The sequence below is a fragment of the Tupaia chinensis genome, unplaced genomic scaffold (genome assembly GCF_000334495.1).
Source record: "Tupaia chinensis unplaced genomic scaffold, TupChi_1.0 Scaffold000175_1, whole genome shotgun sequence".
Classification (NCBI taxonomy): Eukaryota; Metazoa; Chordata; class Mammalia; order Scandentia; family Tupaiidae; genus Tupaia; species Tupaia belangeri.
In genome coordinates, this window is record NW_006159650.1 from 2,700,794 (window position 1) to 2,721,718 (window position 20,925).

The window sequence follows — 20,925 nt, forward strand, 5'->3', positions numbered from 1 at the left end:
GGGGCCCCAGCCCGCCCTCCTGTCACACTGCTGCTACTGTTCCCTTCTCATCATGCTGGACTTTTTAAAAATTAAAGCATGCAGCAAACACTGTGGATTCATGCCTCTAACGACCAGTATGCCATTCCCATTCAGTCAGGTTAAGCCAAGTCTTATGATATGAAGTGGAAATGTGTGTCCAGGTTGGATATGAAGGTGAGCTTGGTTTAGCTTTAGGGAAGATAAATTCCATAGCTCCCCTCTGTAGGAGCCTTTCCATGATGTTTCTATTTCACGCTGGGCCCCATGGAGACGAACTGATGTGTGACCAGGTAAAGCCTCTTCTCCCTTTAACATTCTATCTTCTTAGTTGGCTGGGAACTTTATCAAAAAGGAAAAGCAAAACTTCAACTGGTCCTAGTAAACTTTTCCTTAAGAATTAAAATAGAAAAAAAAAATATGGAGCCTGCTAAGCATCCCTTTATATGGAATATCCTTTTAGTTTCTACAGAGTCAGCACAGCAGATAGTTGGTCATCAGGAAAGTCATGACACATTTTCGCATAGAAAGATAGAAAAAATTACATGATTTTCCTGATGACCTAATATACTGGGACTAATAGAAAAATATTGTAACCCAGCAAATGTGAGCTAAAGTTTTGGCCAAGAACTAATTCTGCACATATCTTAGTTAAAAGAAATCCTTACATAATCAAAATGGAGACAGAGGGAACTCAGAACCAAGGGCTTCCCTGGAGGAGGCAGCTAAGTATAAGAGACCTTTTGGCTTCTCATTTCACCAGGGGATGTTGTCGAGTGCCTTGTTCGCCAGTTTCTCACATCCTAAGCTGTAGTTCCCTTAGATCCTGAGCAGGGTTCAGTGAGGGCAAGAAGATGTGGTTGGCAAACTTGTCTGAACCTTCTGGCGCTCAGGTTAACAAGAGCCATCAGAACAAGGATCAGTACTCTAGGAAAGGGACCCGCTTACTCTCTCTGAGGTAGTGCAGATGTGAGAGCAGGATGTCAGCATTGTAGCTGGGGGTGAGCCTCTGGAAGTCCTCCTTGGTCATCTTGCAAAGCTCCTTCCCATCAATGTTCTGGAATAACAAGATGTCCACGTCTGGAAGGCTGTATTCCTTCACAGCCCACTCTAGCCACTGCCGGACATGGTCTGTGCTCCACAGCGTAGGATCTGGAAGAGGACAGAAATAGACTCAGTCAACAACTTTTGTCCTGAAGACAAATGCCCAGGACTGAGTCCCATCCCAGGAGAGATTTCATACCAGTCATAGCTTCCCAGAGCAGCCTCCTCCCAAGGCCCCAAAAGTGCCTGTCTCTACAACTGCACTCAAGAGAATGTCTTTGAGAAAAGAAAAAAACTGACTCACATCCATAGATCATTGCCCTCCAGGTGGATTATTCTGGCAGTTTAGAATTATTTACACTACTCACTGCCCCCCCTTGTCTGCTCAGACAATCTAAAATGTCCTATAAAGGATGAGGTATCCTAAATTATTTTTTAAATTTATTTTCATTTGTATTTATTCATTTAAAAATGAGGAAGAATAAAGGAAACTCTCCTTAAAAAACCTACTGGTGTGTTTATGTGAAAATAAGAGTTAGAAACACATATCAAGAAGGTGCTAATTACAGATTGCAAAAATAGTAACAGCGTTTGTACCAGATACAGACAGTGCCAGACTTAAGATCATTCCACTTAGGATTTTAGATGTTATGATAGTGTAAAAACGAACACATTTAGTATAAACCATACTTTAAATTTTGATCTTTTCTCAGGCTAGGAATTTGCAGTTTGATACCATTCTTTTTTTCACTTTCAATACATTATTCAATAAATGACATAAGATATTCAACATTTTATCATAGGCGTTGCATGAGAGGATTTGCCCAGCTATAGGCCAACGTAAGTGTTCTGAGCACATTTAAGGTAGGCTAGGCTAAGCTATGATGCTCAGTAGGTTAGCATATTAAATGCATTTTCAACTTAGGATATTACAGCTTATGATGCGTTTATCAGGGACACAACCCCGTTGTAAGTCACTGAGAAACAGTGATCAAAGAATTGAAAGTAAAATGAGGTAGACCAAAACCCTAGCATCTCCTATGAGCTGCATTGTTTTAAAAGAGATTTTTGCTATAGGGTATATGCACTCACCAAAGAGACAAAGAGAAATAGAAAGACAGAAAGTGAAAAATCACCCCCAGGGGGTACGGCAACACTACAATCCATTCTCCTCTTAGAATTTTGGGCACACATGCACATGCATCCGGTGTGAGTTTGAAGCCACTAGGTCCGGAACTCTATCTGCGGTTGATCATGTGGGAGTCCAGCGACATAACCATTATGCCATCTGCTGGCCCCATGAGTTGCATTTTAAAAGAGCTGTTAGTTCCAGACCGTCTCTGAAGACAATTTGGTTTTGCTAACTAACTGGCATCTGCCGGAGCAGGCGGGTGAGTGGCTTTTGCCTTCCACAGCTGTGGAGCACAGATACTCCACAGAATGAAGGCAACATCACCATACTCCACTGCCATCTACCATAGGAGACTCTAGCATAGGAGGAGGGCAAGGCCCTGGAGAGAAGGAGCAGGTGATCCCCAGTGGAAATGCAGTCCAAGACCTCCCTCAGGGCATTCCATCTGTGAAAGGTCTTTGGAGTGTCTGAAGGAGTCAATAAGGCAGGTCCTGAGAGCTGGGAGATTCCTGAACAGGAAGCAGAAATCTCACCATCTCTCAACACGCAGGATCCCACTGGGGAGGACCTCCCCCATCTGTGTCTGTTTTGTACGTAAAATGAGAGCTTTGATCTTAGTTCCTGAAACATTAGTGAGACCAAACAAGTTCTACATTATTAACAAAAAAATGACTTAAAAAGATGTTTTAATCTCATATCAGGGGATGGGGAACTTTTCTTCAGTCAAGAATCAGAACTATGGACTGCCTGGCTTCCCAGGTTTAGAGTAAATACTGAGATGTGAACCAGCTGGGTCACAGAGTGTGCGTTTCCTCGACTTGACCAGTTACCGTTGGATTTCAATCAATGTTATAACGCCTTCCCAACCAATCATTAGTGCATGCAAATTAAAACCATCTCTGAAAACTCAAATGGCAATGTTGACATGAAGGTGTGCCTATTCCTTCATGATCCTAACACATGGAAACATGTAGCTGACCTGTGAAAATCGAATGTGCCCATGGAAGGTTAACCTCGTCTTGCTCACTGAAGTCCAGATGGCTCTCTGCCATTGGGTCAGGATTTTGCTTTCAGGGACAACATGTTCAAAACATCAGACTGTCTTCATTAAAGGTTTTTCTCTTTTTCACCCTTGTCAGGATTCCTCATTACACAAAATAATTCATAGCAACATGTTAGGATACCCTTAGTTTATCTCTTTATCTTTTCTGTGCAGAAGTCAGTTCAACAGTCCTCACAAAGGACTTCTACAATCCTACCAAACCATTCTCTGTAAGTCCCAACAAAGGGTCTGCCAAGCCTTTCTTATTGTTTTGCTTTGCTCTTGGCAACATGAGAGGACTAACTATTGGTGTAGCTGCCTCCTAGAAATTGTTTTTTTCTGGGGATGAATTTTCCTCTCTTATGGTAGAACCAGTTATTCTCAAAATGATACATAAATGTATTGCCTGAAGTTACTGGGTTCATACTAAAATAATGAAACAACTATTGGGTCATGGAAAAATCATGACACATTTTTGTACAGAAACATACTTCATGGGAACCAGCAGTTAGAATAATGGCTATGTCGCTGGATTCCCACGTAGTCGACCGCAGTTCACATCCCGGACCCGGTGGCTTAGAACTCACGCTGGGCACGTGTGCATGCGTGCCCAAGATCCTGAGAGGAGAATGAAGGAGAAGGGATTGTGGTATGACCATCCCCCCTGGGGGGTGATTTCTCGCTTTCTGTCTTCTCTATGTCTCTCTCTGTCTGTCTGGCGAGCACACGCGCCCTATAGCGAAAAACCTCTCCAAAAAAAAAATACTGCATGACTTTTCTGATGACCCAACTAAAAAAAAAAGTTTGGTCACTCTCTTTCTGTGTTCCTTTGCTTATTTCCCTCCCTACGTTAAAGATTCCTATTGTTCATTCCATTTTCCTTTAAGTGAATCATGTGCAAGACCTAAGTAACTAATTGCTCAACCTGCATTGTCTTTATCTCTAAAATTCTCACTTCGAGTTAGTGAAAAGCCATACTTGAGAACTGATGAAATTAACTTAAATCACTATGAACTTTCTGGTGAACAATTCAATAATACACTTTAAATATCTTTTAAAATGTGTATAGTCACTGTTAAAAATTCCACTTCTAGAAATTGATCCTAAGGAAATAATAGAGGATGTGCGTAATGATTTATTTTCAAGGATGTTCTTTGTAGTGTTGTTTATAATAGCAAAACACTGGAAACACCCTAAATGTCCAGCAAAAGAGAAACAGTTAAGTTGTGATAGACTTTGGGATTTTCCTCTGATATTTAGAAACTAAGAATTACATTGCTGTAATGAATTTATTAATATAAAAAAAGTTCAAGGTAGATTAAACTTAAAAGTTTTCAAATATTATTGCATTGCAATTAGGTTTTGTAAATATCTGCATGGAAAGTTTGACAAGATATTTCAGGAAATGGCAACCACTGTCTCTAGGGGAAAGGTGATGGGGAATTTTAGATTTTTCATTTTCACTACAATGTATTTTTCTTTTTCTACAATAAACATGTAATACGTGGGTTATTCTCTATTTTTCAGAATCAAAATAAGGTCTTACAAGGGACTAAGTAACAGAGGTCTTCAAAAAGTTTGTAGAAAATGATCATGAAAAGCTATGCATTAATTTCAAAAAAAGTACCAGGATAAATTTGTACTTTAATCTTATTTTCTATAAACTTTTAAAAGACTCTTCAAACATGTAGTATATACATACACATACATACATACATATATGTCATATTAAAATATTTTTATAAAATTTCTCCTGAGGTATAAAGACTAAGGTCTCACTTTTTTTTTTCTTTTTTCCATTAACAAAAATTAAAAAAAAATAAAATTACATAAAGTTGGGTCACTCCTATATTTTGGGTTTGATCTCCACACTTTCGCCCTGTAAGTTTATTAGCAAACAACGTTAAAAATAAAAAATGCCCACTTTGTAGAGGAAATGAGGGCATTTGTCTCCAACCTGTCTGTAGGACACGGCTGCTCTGAATACATGAGAGGTTGCGATAGAGGATGTTTGCAAGGAACAAGTCAGAAGTTCTCAGCATGAAGCATATGGCCCTTACTGTCTTCATAGTGTCATTCTCAACACCCTCTCCCCACCATACAGCCACACCCAGCCACCTGCCATCTTCTGAAACAAAGCCCCCCATTCTTGTCCCCACACCCCACCCACTGCTTGGAGGAGTAGCCCTTCTCATAACCCTCACCTCCACTCATCACCTCTTTGGAGCATTTGCATCAATGCTCTCACAGTGTAAAGACTTAGAAAGAATATCTGGGAGAGAAGTGATATTCCAGTGACAGCCCACTCTGAACTCCACCCCAGCTACCTGGGCCAGGTGTGGACACTGTAGCTGTAGACGGTGGTTTTATGTTTCAGGCCAGAGCATTGGGTCCCAGCTGTCATCCTTTGGTCCCAGTTCACCTTTCGACTCCATCAAGAGCCTTAGTAGTGTCTCTGTCCCTTCCATTACCTGTAATACATCATCAAAGCTTTCTTGCTCTGCCCCCGCCCCCACCACGCCCTCACAGAGAGGGAATCAGAAAGTCTCACTTTCTGAGTGACCTACTTTCTTCCCTGACCCCTAGCTATGCACATAAAGGAGAAAAGAGCAACCAGAATGAGAACAGCATGGACATGACTTTTGCCTTTGTTCAGGTTTGGTGAACACCTGGGTAGTGGTATGGCTCAGAACCTGTCACCTAACCTCATGACCAGGTCTCATTTTCTTCTATAAAACAATGTGTAGAATTCCAGCACCTGAAGAATGACTGAAACAGGATAACATCTAAAATACATTTAACTCAAGTAAGAGTTATTGAACATTTATTAAACATACCAGTATTCCAGAGATTCAGAGTGGTCAAGACAAATAGACATGCTCAGAATTCACTGAAGGAAGCAGCTATGAACACAGCTGACAAAGAAGAATTAAAGCTGTGTTATCCAGGCAGAAAGAGAACTACAGAGAAGTTACAACTGATCTCAACCAGGAAAAAAGAGAAGGGCTTACCGGGAAGACTTTGGTTGAGCCTGGACTAACAACGAGAATTTTGACTGAAGTAGAGAAGCCCTTTAGTTTAAGGGGACAGCTTGGGACCAGCTACATCTGCAGAGAGGCATGAAATATCTGACTTGTTGAGGGGAAAGGAGAAATTCCATGTGGCTGTAGTGGAGGGCTTCAGAGGGAACACAGCAAAAAGTGAGGACAGAGAGACAAATCAAGGTCAAACCAAGGCAGGACTTGAGTATCTTGCTAGACAAGTTGGACTTTATTATGTAGAAATTTCAGAGTTATTAAAAATTCTGAGAATCAAAAAATGTCGTAAATTAGACCAGCTGCCATGGTGCAGCAGTAATATAACACTCCACAATGCTGAGGCCACACGGGAAGGTCCCAAGGGTTTTCTGTAGATGCCAAGTGTACAAGCATGCCTGTGATCTCGAGGGGGGGGTGAGCGGGAAGTAGATCGTGGCATGAAGACCTTGGTGGGGATGCCTCTCTCTTTCTCTGTTTCCTTCTTTCATGGAATAAATAAATAAATAAACATTTTTTTTAAAAAGTCTTAAATTACACCACTCACAGAAAACTTGGCAACAGAAACAAAAATCTTTATTGGAAGTCAGAATACCCACTTTAGAGCTCTGATTCAAACTCTGACTCAACGTACATGTTAACCTCTCTGGAGTTACTTCTATTTTTCTGTAGGTAATTAAATGAAATGTTATGGGAATCGGAAAGTAAATAAGATAATGTATGTGAAAGTGCTTTGCCAACAGTAACAGACTGCAGAAAAAGAATGCATCAATGCACTGGATTTTGCAATGCAAACTCTGCTAAAATGAAATAAACAGTCTATTATCACGGGGCAGCTTCTTCCTTTAAATACAAAAGTCTGATTAATCACTTTATTTCGGAGGTACTTCTGTCAGATGAATCACGCATTGTGGAAGATAAGTAGTTTTGTTTTCAGCCTTCTAGTCTCATTGTTTTGAAAACATCCATGTTATAACCCTACATTTTGTGTACACCAAAATGGTAAACTCCTACAGCTCAGGGTAAAGGGAGACACCGTCTCTCTGAAGCTCTGTATTTGTATCCTAGATTACATGGTTAATATCGAAGAGGCCTATGAACTCTATTTCAGTACGTTGAAATTTCAAAAATAAATAAAAGCAAACCATCATATGCAGAATTCTGAAGTTGTGTGTTTTAATGTTTCGTGTATGTGGGATGGGGTAGGGTTCAAGCAGTGGGTGGAAAAAGGTTGAAAAAAAATTTTTGTAATTCCATGAAACAGGATTCTGACCTAGTAGAGGCCACTGTTGCCAGGAAAATATTAAGTAGATATTTAAATCAGGCAAAAGGGGATTGCATTGCCAAAGACATACTGCGCCTTCATGAAACAAAATGCCCGGCACAGACAAACGTCCTATTTCAGGGGTCCTTATAGAGAAATGAATAAATGCAGCATTAAATAAGAGTCAAATTGGTGATAATGTAAGTCCGAATGTCATTTTTCTTGAATAATATCAATGTAGAATACTGGTTTCTTGGTAGAAAAATCACCCTTGGTTAAGGAAAAAAGAAGGAAAAAAAAAAAAACCATGTACTACTAAGTCCTATCACAAGCCTACTGAGTTCTTTGTTTATAAAACCAGGCCCTGGGCCAGTGAGCCAAGCTGCTGTCCAAGGCACTCATAAGTCTGCAAAAATAAGATTTAACATTTTGCTTTCTAACGAAGACAGGACTTAGGTTTATAAAGCAGGCCCTATAGAGAAAATTGGCTTGAATTTGAACAATTCTTCCTCCACCAAGAGATGAAATTTGATCTTTAGAAAACAACATATCTCAGGGCTGTTTCTGAACATTTACATTTCTAATTTACGGATGCTGTTAATTTATCTATTTATTATTAATTTCTGATTTTATTGCACTTTGGCCAGTAATGGGTCTATATGATTGATATTTTAAATTCTAGTTTGTTGCTTTATTGGTGACCTAGTGTCTGATCAATTTTGTAAATGTCCCTTGAGTGTTTAAAAAATGTGTATTCTCTAATTGTTGGGTATAGAATTCTATAAACATCTATTGGATCAAACCTGGTAATGTATATGCAGTTTTAATGACACTCCTCTACCAAATACTGAGAAAAGCAAATCTCTCAATAAAGTAGAGTTCTCTATTTCTCTTTGAAATTATTTCAAGCCTATGTTATAATGTATAGGCACATTTGTCATCATATATTTTTGATAAATTTAATCTTTTTTTCAGTATGTAATGATTTCTGGTATCTTCATTAATGTTTTCTTTCTGAAAGGGCCTTTTGTCTGCTTTTTATTTCTATTTTGTCAACTTTCTTTGATTATATTTTGACTAGTGTATGCTATTGTATCTATTTGTTATCAATCTTCATGCAAGATGTTTTTGTAAGCAGCATGTAACTGATGGGAGTATTTTTTTTTAAGTCTAGCCCATCACTCTCTGTTTTGAATTATCAAGTTTGGGCTACTTACATTTACCGTTATGAAGTTATCTGGTTTCTACCACCTCCTCTTGTGCTTTCTGCTGCCCCTGCTTTAAATCTGTTCTTTGCTTCTTCTTTCCAAGTGACTAATTAAATCGATAAATGTTTCTTCATTCCCTTTTTTTTTCTTTCTCTACTGTTTTGATGACTTAACATTCTATCTCTCTTTAATTGATCATCTTTAAGCAAAATCTAAACTTAATCACCAAATATATCTTTTCCCCCAAATAATGCAAGGAATTTAGAAAGCTTCAATTCCAATTATCCATCTCTAATCTTAAATAACAATGTTGTCCAATATTTTTTTCCTCCTTATTGTTCTACTGCCTATGTATGAAGCTGTGGTTGCCATTTTATAGTCATTTCTCTTAAGATCAATCCTTACATTATCCAATTTCTTTGTTCACATTTCATTTTTATATTTCTTTCTCTTCTTTTACAGTCTTTTTAAAATTTATTAAATCTTCTGTTATTTACTGCATTTCCAGCAAAATTCCTCTCTTTACTCTAAAGTATCCTTTTTTTATTGCCAGAGGGTGATTATGCTCCCCAAAGAGAGTAAGAGACAAAGAAAGGGAGAAGGAGAAAGTATCCCCCAATAGGGTGTGGTCAGGACTCAATCCTTCCTCCTCTATCTATCCATTCTGTTGGGATTTTGAGAACATGAACACATGCTTGATGTGTTTTTCAGATTGATAGGGTCAAGACTTGAATCATGGTCAGCCATGTGGGATCTGGCTCCCCAAACCATTAGACTACAGAGCTGGCCCAAAGTATCTTTGTTTTATTCTTAATCTACATAATAAATTAGAATGAACTATTAATATTTGTCCTCTTCATATTCTTGTGAATTTTGCTTTATTAATTTTACTATTATTATTACATTACTAGAGGAAACATTTATTTGCCAAAGAGAGAGGAGAGAGAAAGAAAGCACCCCCATCCCACCAAGTGGGGCATGGTCACACCACAATCTTCTTTCCTCTATTTCATCTTCCTGTCGGGCTCAGGGGCATGCAAGCACACATTCCTGATATGTTTTTCAAGCACTGTGACTTGAACTGTAACTGGCTATGTAGGATTTGATTCCCAATGCACAGCTTTTTAACCTCTGTTCTACAGGGCCAGCCCTCTTTTTATTCAATTAGTAGTGTTGTTCTAAGGTATCCAACAACTTTGACAGGCTACCAGATAAGTCTGTGGCAGACAAAAGTGGTGAAGAATCCAGCAGATAGCTATAAAGTCCTATGTCAGTTTCTTTTGACAACTGGAGACTTTCTTTTACTACCCAATGTGTTCTGTTCCAGTGTTCAGACTTTTCTGTCCTTATTAGCTGTCATTCTTCAGAGAGTCTGCCTTTTTTTCCTAGTTGTGTTTAAAGTATCTTATCTATAGCATGCTGCAGTCTCACCATAATATGATTAGTGTGGACTTATTTTATCTATCCTGCTCTGACCTCTTGGACTTTCCATATTTGAATACTGGTGTTATCCATCAATTCTGGAAAAGTCTTAGCTTTTATCTCTTCAAATATTTCATCTCTTCATTCTCTATTTTCTTTCTGGAACTTCTATCTGCATAGGACATTATCATCTAGTCTTTCTTAACTCTTGTCATTTTTCCACATTTCCCATCTCTTTGTCACTGTTTTGTACTTTGAGTGATAACCTCATGTTTATCTTCTTCAATTCACTCTTCAGCTTTTTCACATTAACTCTTCAATCTACCTACTTAATTTTTAAAATATCCACCCAAACAGTTTCTAGGAGTTCTACTACTGCTGCTTCTTCAAAATTGCCTGTTCTTTTCTATGTATTCTTCTTCTCTTTTATGGTCCCATTTTTATATCTTTCCTATTTCCTAAATTTAAATTTATCATCTATCCAATATTTTAATCATTTAACATTCCAGTGGGTTTAAATATGCATCTGTTGTTGTTGTTGAATCTTGGTCAAGGTAGATTGATCCTTCCTAGTTGTTGTGCATTAGATCTATAAAGTAATTATTAGTGGGTTTTGGGGCATGTACATTCACCGGAGGCACAGAGAGACAGAGAGATAAAGCAAGAAATCACCCCCCCACCCCCGAGTGGATGGCCATGCCACAATCCCTTCTCCATTCTCTCAGGATCTTGGGCACACATGCACATGCACCTGGTGTGAGTTTCAAGTCACCAGGTCCAGGACTTAAACTGCAGTTGGTCATGTGAGAGTCCAGCCACTATACCACCCACTGGCCCCAATCAGTGGGTCTTCATCTGCAGGAATACTATACAGTTTCATTTGAAGACATGTCTCTCCATGAAGATTTTTGTATTATCAGTAGCTCATGACTTTTATTTTTTCACTTTACCTTAATTAAAATATTTTACTGCTAAAAATGCTAGTGATCATCTGAGCCTTTGGTGAGTTGAGATATTTTGCCAATTATGGGAGAGGCAGGTATTACCTTGATGTTGATGGCTGCTGACTAGATAGTGTGGTAGTTGCTAAAGACTGCAGTGACTGTGATACCTTCTTAAAATAAGAAAATGGGGACAGCTCCATGGCTTGTTGGTTAAGGGAACCTGATCCCACAAGGGTTCAGGATTTGAATCCACAGTGTTTGAATCCTGGCCCTGGCAGCTTAAAAACTATGCTGGGCATGTGTGCATGAATGTCCAAAATCTTGACAGGATAGAGAAATGGATGGGAAGGGAGAAAGTACTTCCCAGTGTGTCATGACAACTTTTTAATATCAATTTCTTAGCCTAGGATCTGCTGGCACACACAGTTGCGTACATGTGTATATGTGGAGAAAAGAGAGGTTCAAATCTGGATTTGTGCTTTGTGTAAGTCTAAGACCCCATCTCTTTCCCCTAATGGACCTATAGAACACAAATTTATGCATCTGGGTACCCTTTCACTGTTTGTGTAGTTAGGATAACCACATGCCAACATAAAAATGTGCTACTAGATCAGCCAGTGATGTGGCTGGATCCTATGTGGCTTACTAAACAGTTCAAATCTCAAACCAGGCAGTTTAAAAAACACACCATGTGCATTTGCATGCATGCACAAAATCCCAAAAGGAGAAGTGGAGGAGAGAAAGGATTATAGCATAGCAATCCCCACTTTCTCTCTCTTTCTCTGGTAAGTGCACACACTCTCTAGCAATGAAGAAAAAAACATGCTGCTAAGTTCTCAGTTCCCTCTTGGTTTTAATACTCAGTAGTTCATTCACTTTTCCCCCAGATCAGCTATGCATGAAAAGAGATGTTGAATTCTACACAGTATCTCCAGGTGTTTTTTAGGTCCTTGTGATTTCTCTATTTTATTAAAAGCAAGATTCCCCTCTACATACTTTTAACCTACTTACTTTGAATATTCATTTTCAATGTAGCCATCAATCTGGCTCATACTATACTGTGCTTCATTCATTTATTAATTAGTCAATTGTTTAAAAATTAACTGTACATATGAATTGTTCAATACCCTGTGAAAGAGTCCAAAACTGTAAGAGAGATGCCACTCCTCAACTTGCCTGAGAATCTATGATTCTATTGTGTATTTTATTTTTAAAGTGCATGACTAAATTATTTTTGCTGGGCTCTAAACATACCTTCGACATTCTAGCATGTCAATTTATTTCTCTGGATCAAATCATTCTCAACTCTTCTTGACTTGATTATTTAGGTTTTGGATAATGCAGACCTCTGTTTTTATTTATTTGCCTTGCTCCAACTCCCTATGTTGTCTCCCTTAGCTTATGACAGCATTGCTGATGTTCATCATGTTTTAGAAATGGAATGACTCATTCCACTCAAACATTTCTCCCTGCTGAGGTTTTCTTCTTTCTTGTTCTAAAATGTTGGTGTCACAAAACTTTGTCCATTGTCTACCATTCTCTTCACCTCAGAGATATCCTTGAGCAATTTACCCATCTCAATGTTTTAACTACAACCTGTATGCTGTATGAGTTTTCTATAGGTGTTGTAACAAAGTACCATAAACCGAATGTCTTAAAACAGAAATACATAGTCTCACAGTTATGGAGACTGGAAGTCTGAAATCAAGGTGTCATCGAAGGCATGCTGTCTCTGAGCTTCTGGGTGGAATCCATCCTTGACTTTTCTTGGCTTCTGGTAGTGTCCAGCAATTCTTGGCATTTCTTGGCCTTCCTTGGCTTGCAACTGCATCAGTCCAATCTCTGCCTGTGTATGTGTTTCCCCATCATCTTCTCTCTTTGTGTATCTAAGTCCAAATTTCTCCTTTTTGTAAGAGCATAACTCGTTTTATTAGGTGCACCCGATGATATCATCTTAGCTTGATTAAGTCTGGAAAGACCTTATTTCCAAGTAAGATAGTGGAGGTTAGGACTTCAGCATAACTGTTTTGGATATGCTGAACTCAACCTATAACAGATATTTATGTCTGCCAATTCCATCTCTTGAGTTCAGGGCTCTGCATATTCCTTTATCCTCACATATAAAAAGAAGAGCTGCAGGGGCTGAACAGTGGTACAGCAGTAACTGCAATCCACGTGGGACAGTCGCCAGTTAAAGTCTAGAGATCTCTCAGAGTATACTGGATGTCTCTTTCTCTGATTCTCACTCATACAAGAAATAAATTACTTTTTAAAAATTTTTAAAAAGCTGAAATGTTTTAGGTATATTTTGGGCACTGTCTAAGCATTTTACACATATGGTCATAATTAATCTCAATAGCACCATATAAAGTAGACATTACTATCATCCTTATTTGGTTGGTGGGGAAAACAAACAAACAAGCAACAACAACACAAAGAAAACAAAGAACGGTAAGAGTAAGAAAGCTCAAAGATCACAGAGCTGAGTTTAGGACTCAAATGTTGTGATCTCTAAGGAGAAACTCCCCATGCTAAGCTTTAGGAACACTGGACTGTCCCCTGAGTATCTCAGAAATATCTTAAACGCAAAATGAACCAAACAGACATAGTCTTAAAACATGTGTTTGTGGGAACCAGCAGTTAGTGTAATGGCTATGTCGCTGGACTCCCACGTAGTCGAACGCGGTTCGCATCCCGGGCCCAGTGGCTTAAAACTCACGCCGGGCGCGTGTGTGTGCGTGCCCAAGATCCCAAGAGGAGAATAGAGGAGAAGGGATTGCGGCGTGACCATCCCCCCTGGGGGGTGATTTCTCGCTTCCTGTCTCTCTGTCTCTCTCTGTCTGTCTGGTGAGCACACGCGCCCTATAGCGAAAACCTCTCCACAAAAACAAACAAACAAACAAACATGTGTTTGTATAAACATGTGTACAGTATGTATAAGTTGTTCTCAGGTCTATTATTCTCTTTTGTTTTCAAGAAAAACAGGTAACACTAGCACTGTGGAAATGTAAAGGTGAGCACTATACAATACTGTAGACTCCTTTAAACATTCCCTCTACCCTGCCCTTCTTTACTGAAGTCTCTTTTGAAAGGGCCATTGCAGGTTCTCCACAACATTTTAACAAACTTATTTCATCACTCCACTTCCCTGTGTCCTTCCCTGGGTATTTCTGTCAGCGCAGTATGGGAAGAAGAGTTCAGACTCTAGAGTCTCACAGAACAAGGTTAGACTCCTGGCTCTCCAGATTACTGGCTGGGACATGGGCAACTCTCTTAGTGCCTCTAGTTCTAGTATGTCTCCCAATAAAATGAGAATAATAAGTAGTACCTACTTTGTAGAGTGGTTGTGGGATTTAAATAAGGCAATAATATTTCTACAAAGTGTGTGTCCAAGTGCCTGACAATAGTGCGTACTCAACAGACAGCAGTTGTCATCACGCTTTTTTATGATTTCAGTCTCACATGTAACCCACAGCAGTTTCCTCAAACACTATTCAGTTGATAAATTAAAAATATAATTAATTTAACCTAAGAGTTTCAGTGTTTTGTTTGTTTGTTTCCAGTTTGGTTCTTTAGTTGTTTGACTTAGCATAGCAGCATTTAAATAGAAGCTAATAGAAACACATTCCATAATGCAAATATTGTGGAACAGATCCTAGAGGACTGTTCAAGAGTCTGACAAAGAAAGATGGAAAAAAATGCAGTTTCACCAGTAGGTTCCTAGCAGGCTTGAAAGTTGGCTCTAGTCTCACCCAGCAGTGCATGAGTCCCTGCAAAGTCACTGTACCTCTCTTCTCAGTTTTATCACATTTACAGAAACTAAGGTCATCGAGAAACCTAGAATTCCTGTGATTTTGTGATTCCCGCTGACTGTATCTGGACTCAATAGGTCACATTTACTGTCTCCCACTCACAGGCAATCTGCTTGTTGCTTTGTCTGATAATAAAGAATACAAAAGACATGACTAACACCTCACAAAAGCTACAGACTAATAGAACAGACAGGCCTATACATTGCTAATGTTAGTAAGACAAAAGTGTGCAACCATCTGGCCTTGGTCCGAGGGTATGTTCTTTTATTATTTGTTGTCTGTCTGCTTTCAGAGCCCACTCAGGTACATCATATACGGGGAAGACCATGGAGAAGTTATGCAGGCCTCTACTACTCTAAGAACTCAAAATCTTTTTTTCTTTTTTTTCTTTGGAGAGTCTTTTTTATAGAGTTCATGTGCTCGCCAGGAAGACAGAGAGAGACAGAGAGAAAGCGAGAAATCACCCCCCGGGGGGATGACCACACTGAAATCCCTTCTCCTCCATTCTCCTCTTGGGATCTTGGGAATGCACGCACACGTGCCCAGCGTGAGTTTAAGCCACTGGATCCAGGACTCGAACCGTGGTCGACTACGTGGGAGTCCAGTGACAGCCATTATGCTAACTGCTGATCCCTTTTTTTTTTTCAAACTCGTCTTTACATGAAACCAGAACACCAAAGACCCACACTGGACATCTGCTATCTCTCTGCATTGGATTGTTCTCTAATGTAGCTCACTCTGTATTCACAGAGGATGTCATAAGAAATAGGCTGTTGAAATACGGTGCTGCAATTGTGGAGGGAATGTGGTCAGATCCTTGGCTTTGGTAGAGCACATGCCAAAATTCTGTGGATCCTGCTGTTAGGATTTCATGCCAAGATAAACACTGCTTTCCTTCTGAAACTTCTTTTTAAAAACAAAAATTTCCCAAATCACTTTCTTTATTTTGGTGGCCAGGAAGTCCAAAGCTGAACAGGAAGCTTAATCGCAGCATCTTGGCCAACCTGTGGTCAGAATGGCTGCATTCTTCCTTTAACATGCTCTTGGTTTTTCATGTGGATTTTTATTGGCCTCACTACTGATAATTTCTAATTTCTATAGGATCAGTACCTTGGGTCACATGTTTATCAGTAATTTTGTCCATAAGGCATCTCAAATTCTTTGTGAAATTAAATATTACATTGACATTTTAGCAAGTATATAAAAGGACTAGATAATATGAATTAAAATGTGATGATAAATTAATTGATAAGATGTCATAAGAGAAGCAATTAGTCAGAAGATCAAGGATAATTTTCTGGACAGGATGGATTTCAAAGATGCCTGAATGGCCCCATGGCCTGGTCATTAAGGGACTCAGCACACACACAGCCAACCCCACAGTTCAAATCCTGGCCTTGATGGTTTGAAAAATATGCCAGCATTTATACACATGTGACCCAAATTCAAATAGCATGGAGAAATGAAGAAGGGACTGCGGTCTGTCCACATTCTATTAGGGAGTGCTTTCTCCCTCTCTCTCTGTCTCTCAACCTTTCTCTGGCAAGAGCATGTGCTCTCTGGCAAAAATTCTAAAAAGTACACACACAAAAAAACAAAAAACAGAGATGTCTTAAAAAATGAGATGGATTTATTATCATAAAACAATGAAGGGGATTCCAGCTGAGGGAACAACATGAATGAAGACAGTGTGTTGTGAAAATGCAGCAGAGTAGATCAAAGCCACTGGAGGGCAGGGCATGGCAGAATAAGACAGTGAAGATTGCAAGGGATTCAGGAATCACATCATGGTGGGTACAGATGATATTTTTCTGACCTGTCTTACTTATATTGATTTCCATTCCTCAGATACTCTGAAACATCTGTCTGAACCACACATTTGAACTCTTTTTTAAAAAAGTGTATTTGCCAGAGGGCACTTGTACTCACCAGAGAGAGACAGAGATAGAGAAGGAGATGGAGAGGAGGGAAAAAGCACCCTTCAATAGGGCATGGTCATGCCACAATCTCCTCCATTTCTTCATCACAGCAGGATTTGGGGTACACATGCACACACTCCTGGCATGTTTTTCGAGCTACTACTGTGAGGATTTGAACTGCATGGTCAGTAATGTGGGATCTGGCTTGCTTAACCATCAGGCCCAGTCCCCCATTTTAACTCTTACTCACACACTCTTCTGTCACAAATGACTTCATGTGAGTGGGCCTTATCTACTAGAATAGGCTTTGGTCATCTCCTCAGTGACTAGTGTGAGAGTAACCAGTACTCAATGAATACTTTATAAATTGAGTAGAGGTGACTAGACATAATTCAAGTAGTTTCAGCCATGAGTGTTTGGAGGCCAACAAGAAGGGACTGTAAATCTCACAAGAGCTTTTGTTCATGGTGACTGAAACATAGTAAGTGCTCAGCAAATGTATTAATGCATGAATTAATGGAGAAAAGAATGAATGAGTGAAGAGAAGAATACGGCCACCACTCTTTATCTCTGAGACTACTGATTATCACAAGGGCTTGTGCTCAAGGTGAGTTATTTTAAATATAAAAGTAGAAACATTTGAAAAGTTCAATACTTGTAGCAGCTAGTTTAGGAAATAAAAAAAGAGAGAGAGAGAGAAATCTTTCAAAATGCTATAAGCTGCTAAAACCAGAGATCCTATTGCATTTTGGTCAGCATTTTGCAACTTTAAAGAAAAGTGAAGACCGTACCTTCCTCTTTGCTAGCTTGGCAGCACATGGTTAGTACATCACTGTAAAGTACGTTGTCAGTACCTTAAACGTAACACCTAGCACAGAAGCATTCCTTGTACCCCTGGAACACCATCCGTGAAGGCAGATATTTTGTGAGACATAACGAAATTTAAGTTTCTAGGAACATATTAGTCCTTTTGTACAATGGGAATCTACTGCTTTCAAACATTGATCTATGTTCACAGCCTTAATGAGAAAGAATGGAGAACACCTGGGAGTCAGGTTCCCGAGTTGTACCAAATTGTCTTTGGCTGCTGACAGAAATGTGCGACATGGATGCAGGCCTAGTCCTGTGCTCTTCCCAGTTTGCTTCTCTCAGAGCTGACACAAGCAAATGGAGCTGAGTGGCTTCCTCAGCTCTCACACCATATTTGCCCTAGATCCTGCCTTGAGTGGCTGGATTCATAACCTTACATAATTTACTATGCCAACCGATGACAGCCCCACAAATGCATCGTAAGGGGAAAACTTTAAGAACACAAAATTCTGTCTTACTAAATGGATGAGATCATTCATTTAAGGAAAAAAAAAAAGAATACCAATATGATACTGTTGATCATTTTTATTCTTTCTTTTTGCCCATTTCCCTCTTGTAATTTCAAGTGTAGATATGTCCGATGGCACAATGGTTGAACGCTGTGTGTAGGGAGCTGAGTCCCACATGGTTAATCATGGCTCTAGACCTGGCCCCAGAGACTTGAAAGACATGCTAAGTATATATGTGCCCCAAATTATGGGATGAAGAAATGAAGGAGAAAGTAATTGAGTGTGACCACAAATACCTTCTTTCTCTCTCACCCCACCCCTGTCTCCAAACAAGCACACATGCCCTTTGACAAAAAAATAAATAAATAAATACAAAATTAATTTTAAAATAATTAAAGTGCATTAAAGAAATATTTACTTGAGGTATTCATGTAAATTAGAACCACCCAAATCTTACAAGCATGTTAATAATGCAGAATTCCCAAACCCACACCAGATTCAGAGCATTGAGAAATGTGTGTTATTAAACTTTGTTTATTTATTTCAACTGAGGAAGAGAGAAATAGGCCCCAACAGGGTCTTCATGCCTGGATCCACCCCCAGTCTCAGCAGCAGGATCATGAGTACGTGCACATGCATGCCCAGCATGCACATGGAGATCTCGAGACATGAACCTAGTATCCTCCTAGTGTTGTGCCACCATTGCTGGCCTGGACATGTGTGTTCTTAATAATACATTTTTCCAGGTAATCCTGGTGCAAGGTTGTGATCATACTTTGAAATACACTTTCCAGTCAAGCTGAACCACTAGTAGGACCACCCTTCTTAGGCCCTCCCTTACAAAGGTTGCTTTCTCTAAATGATAATTTGATCTACAGTAATGTAACAAAACACCCAGTTTGTGAGAAGTCGACCTGTGTCTATAGATATGTACAGCAGTTAGATAGATTGCAAAGCAGAGAGATGATTTGCTGTCTAGCCCATATCCTTTGAGAGGGCATAGAACAAAAAGGTGAAAGCCAGATGTCCCCAGAATGTCTGGTGACTACTGGTTGAATACTTTTCTCATGACGTCCCTGCTATCCTCCTTAAGACACAAAGACGAACACATCTAGACTAAGAATTACTAGCTGCCATCTATTACACTTTAGTTTTCTTTCTATCTCATGAACACTCAGTCATGTAATTGGTTAAAGCATCCTCTTTGCACTGTCTGTTAACACTGGGACCAAATAACACTTATAATTTGCAATTGTGCAAGATTTAAAAGTTTTCCATTTAAATAAATGCATATACTATGTAGTATAATATAAATTATATGTGTTATATAGTACTGTAAAAGAATTCAATAAGTTCATGGGAAAAATAGAATTAAAGTCCAAGTTTACTTTGAACTCAAAAGAATGGAAATCCTTGCAGAGTATTTTATCACATGCATTTTCTGTGAACTTTTTGAAGACCCACCATATTATAGTATATATTATACACACTCCTGCTTCAGTTTTTCAGTTGTATTCTCACTTCAGTCTGTGCTCCTTATGAGCCTTCTATTTTTAAATTGATGCTATCTTATTCTATTGTGTTTATCTATATGAGCTTTCTTGAATTCATTAAGAAATAAGAGGCAGTGTAAATATAGCAAATGAAGGTATACATTTGTTCATTAGGGATCTTTTATAGGTTTCTTTGTAGCTCTTTAGTTAACTAAAGATAGTTTCAAGACCAGGGTTGACTTAATCACTTGTCACAACTGAGTTCCAAGAACCCTATCTGAACATAGACAATACCCCAAGTCCTCTGTGGTTTCACCTCTCAGTCTACACATCAATTTTCCTATCAGCGTGTAGTAAGATTATTATGTCTCAGACAGTAATAGTAGTAATAGTATATAGCTGAGGGATGGTACAATTGCTTAGGGATAATAAATGATTTCATTCTTTTTTTTTTTTTAGCTATCTTTATGGATGTCAAGTGATATGTTTAACTAGTGTAGCAACCAGTTGGAACCAGGTCTGGAATATTTTATCTGTGTACATGGAGTATACCAAGCCTAAAATATGCTTGAGCGAGGTGCCTAGATTCTAGAGGTAGGGCTAAAGGGGCAGATGCAGCAGCCAATCAAGGTCCTGCAAACTCATGGCCACACTGGAGAATTGTCCAGGTTGTGTAATGAAGCTGTGTGTGTGTGTGTGTGTATTCATCTGTGTGTGTGTGTATGTGTATAAGCACATGCACATGAAGCTTGACCAATAACTGAAAGAGCTCACAACTTGCAAAATCAGCCACAACTAGCTCTCTTACAAACACCATTAACTGAATAACTGCCTGCATTGGCATGAAGCAACCAAAGGAGGGTTCAGCTGAAAGTGTACTTTCCCCAGGAGGAAAAAAAAAACCTTCTACCCCAACATTCAGTATGAGCCAATCTGAGTAACTATCTTTCCATCCAACCAACATTTAATGAGCACCCATCATACATAAGAAGTGCTGTGGGCTAACAGTGGTATGGCACTAACGCAACACTCTGCAAGGCTGACCTCCACATGGGAAGGTTCCAAGTTCATATTCAGCGACCTCCCTGAACACACAGGTGTGTACATGCCTGTGCTCTGGGGCTGTCTCTGGATAGTAGCATGAAAGACTGTGTTGGTGGTACCTTTGTATATCTCTCTCTTTCTCTCTTGCTCATGGAGGAAACAAGTAAACTTGAACAAAAAAATTTGTTCTTTGTCTCTTCCCCACATGGATACCTCTCCTGCTTTCTAA

General features: G+C 39.2%; 1 protein-coding gene across 2 annotated transcripts in view; it reads right to left on the reverse strand.

Moving 5' to 3' along the window:
- ERG (ETS transcription factor ERG) overlaps positions 1 to 20,925 on the reverse strand; it is a 139,306-nt gene that overhangs the window by 28,521 nt on the left and 89,860 nt on the right. For both annotated transcript variants that reach the window (XM_006146287.1, XM_006146288.3), the window contains exon 4: positions 967 to 1,170. In XM_006146287.1, the coding sequence (XP_006146349.1) occupies positions 967 to 1,170 (204 nt within the window). The remainder of the gene's footprint in view (positions 1 to 966; positions 1,171 to 20,925) is intronic.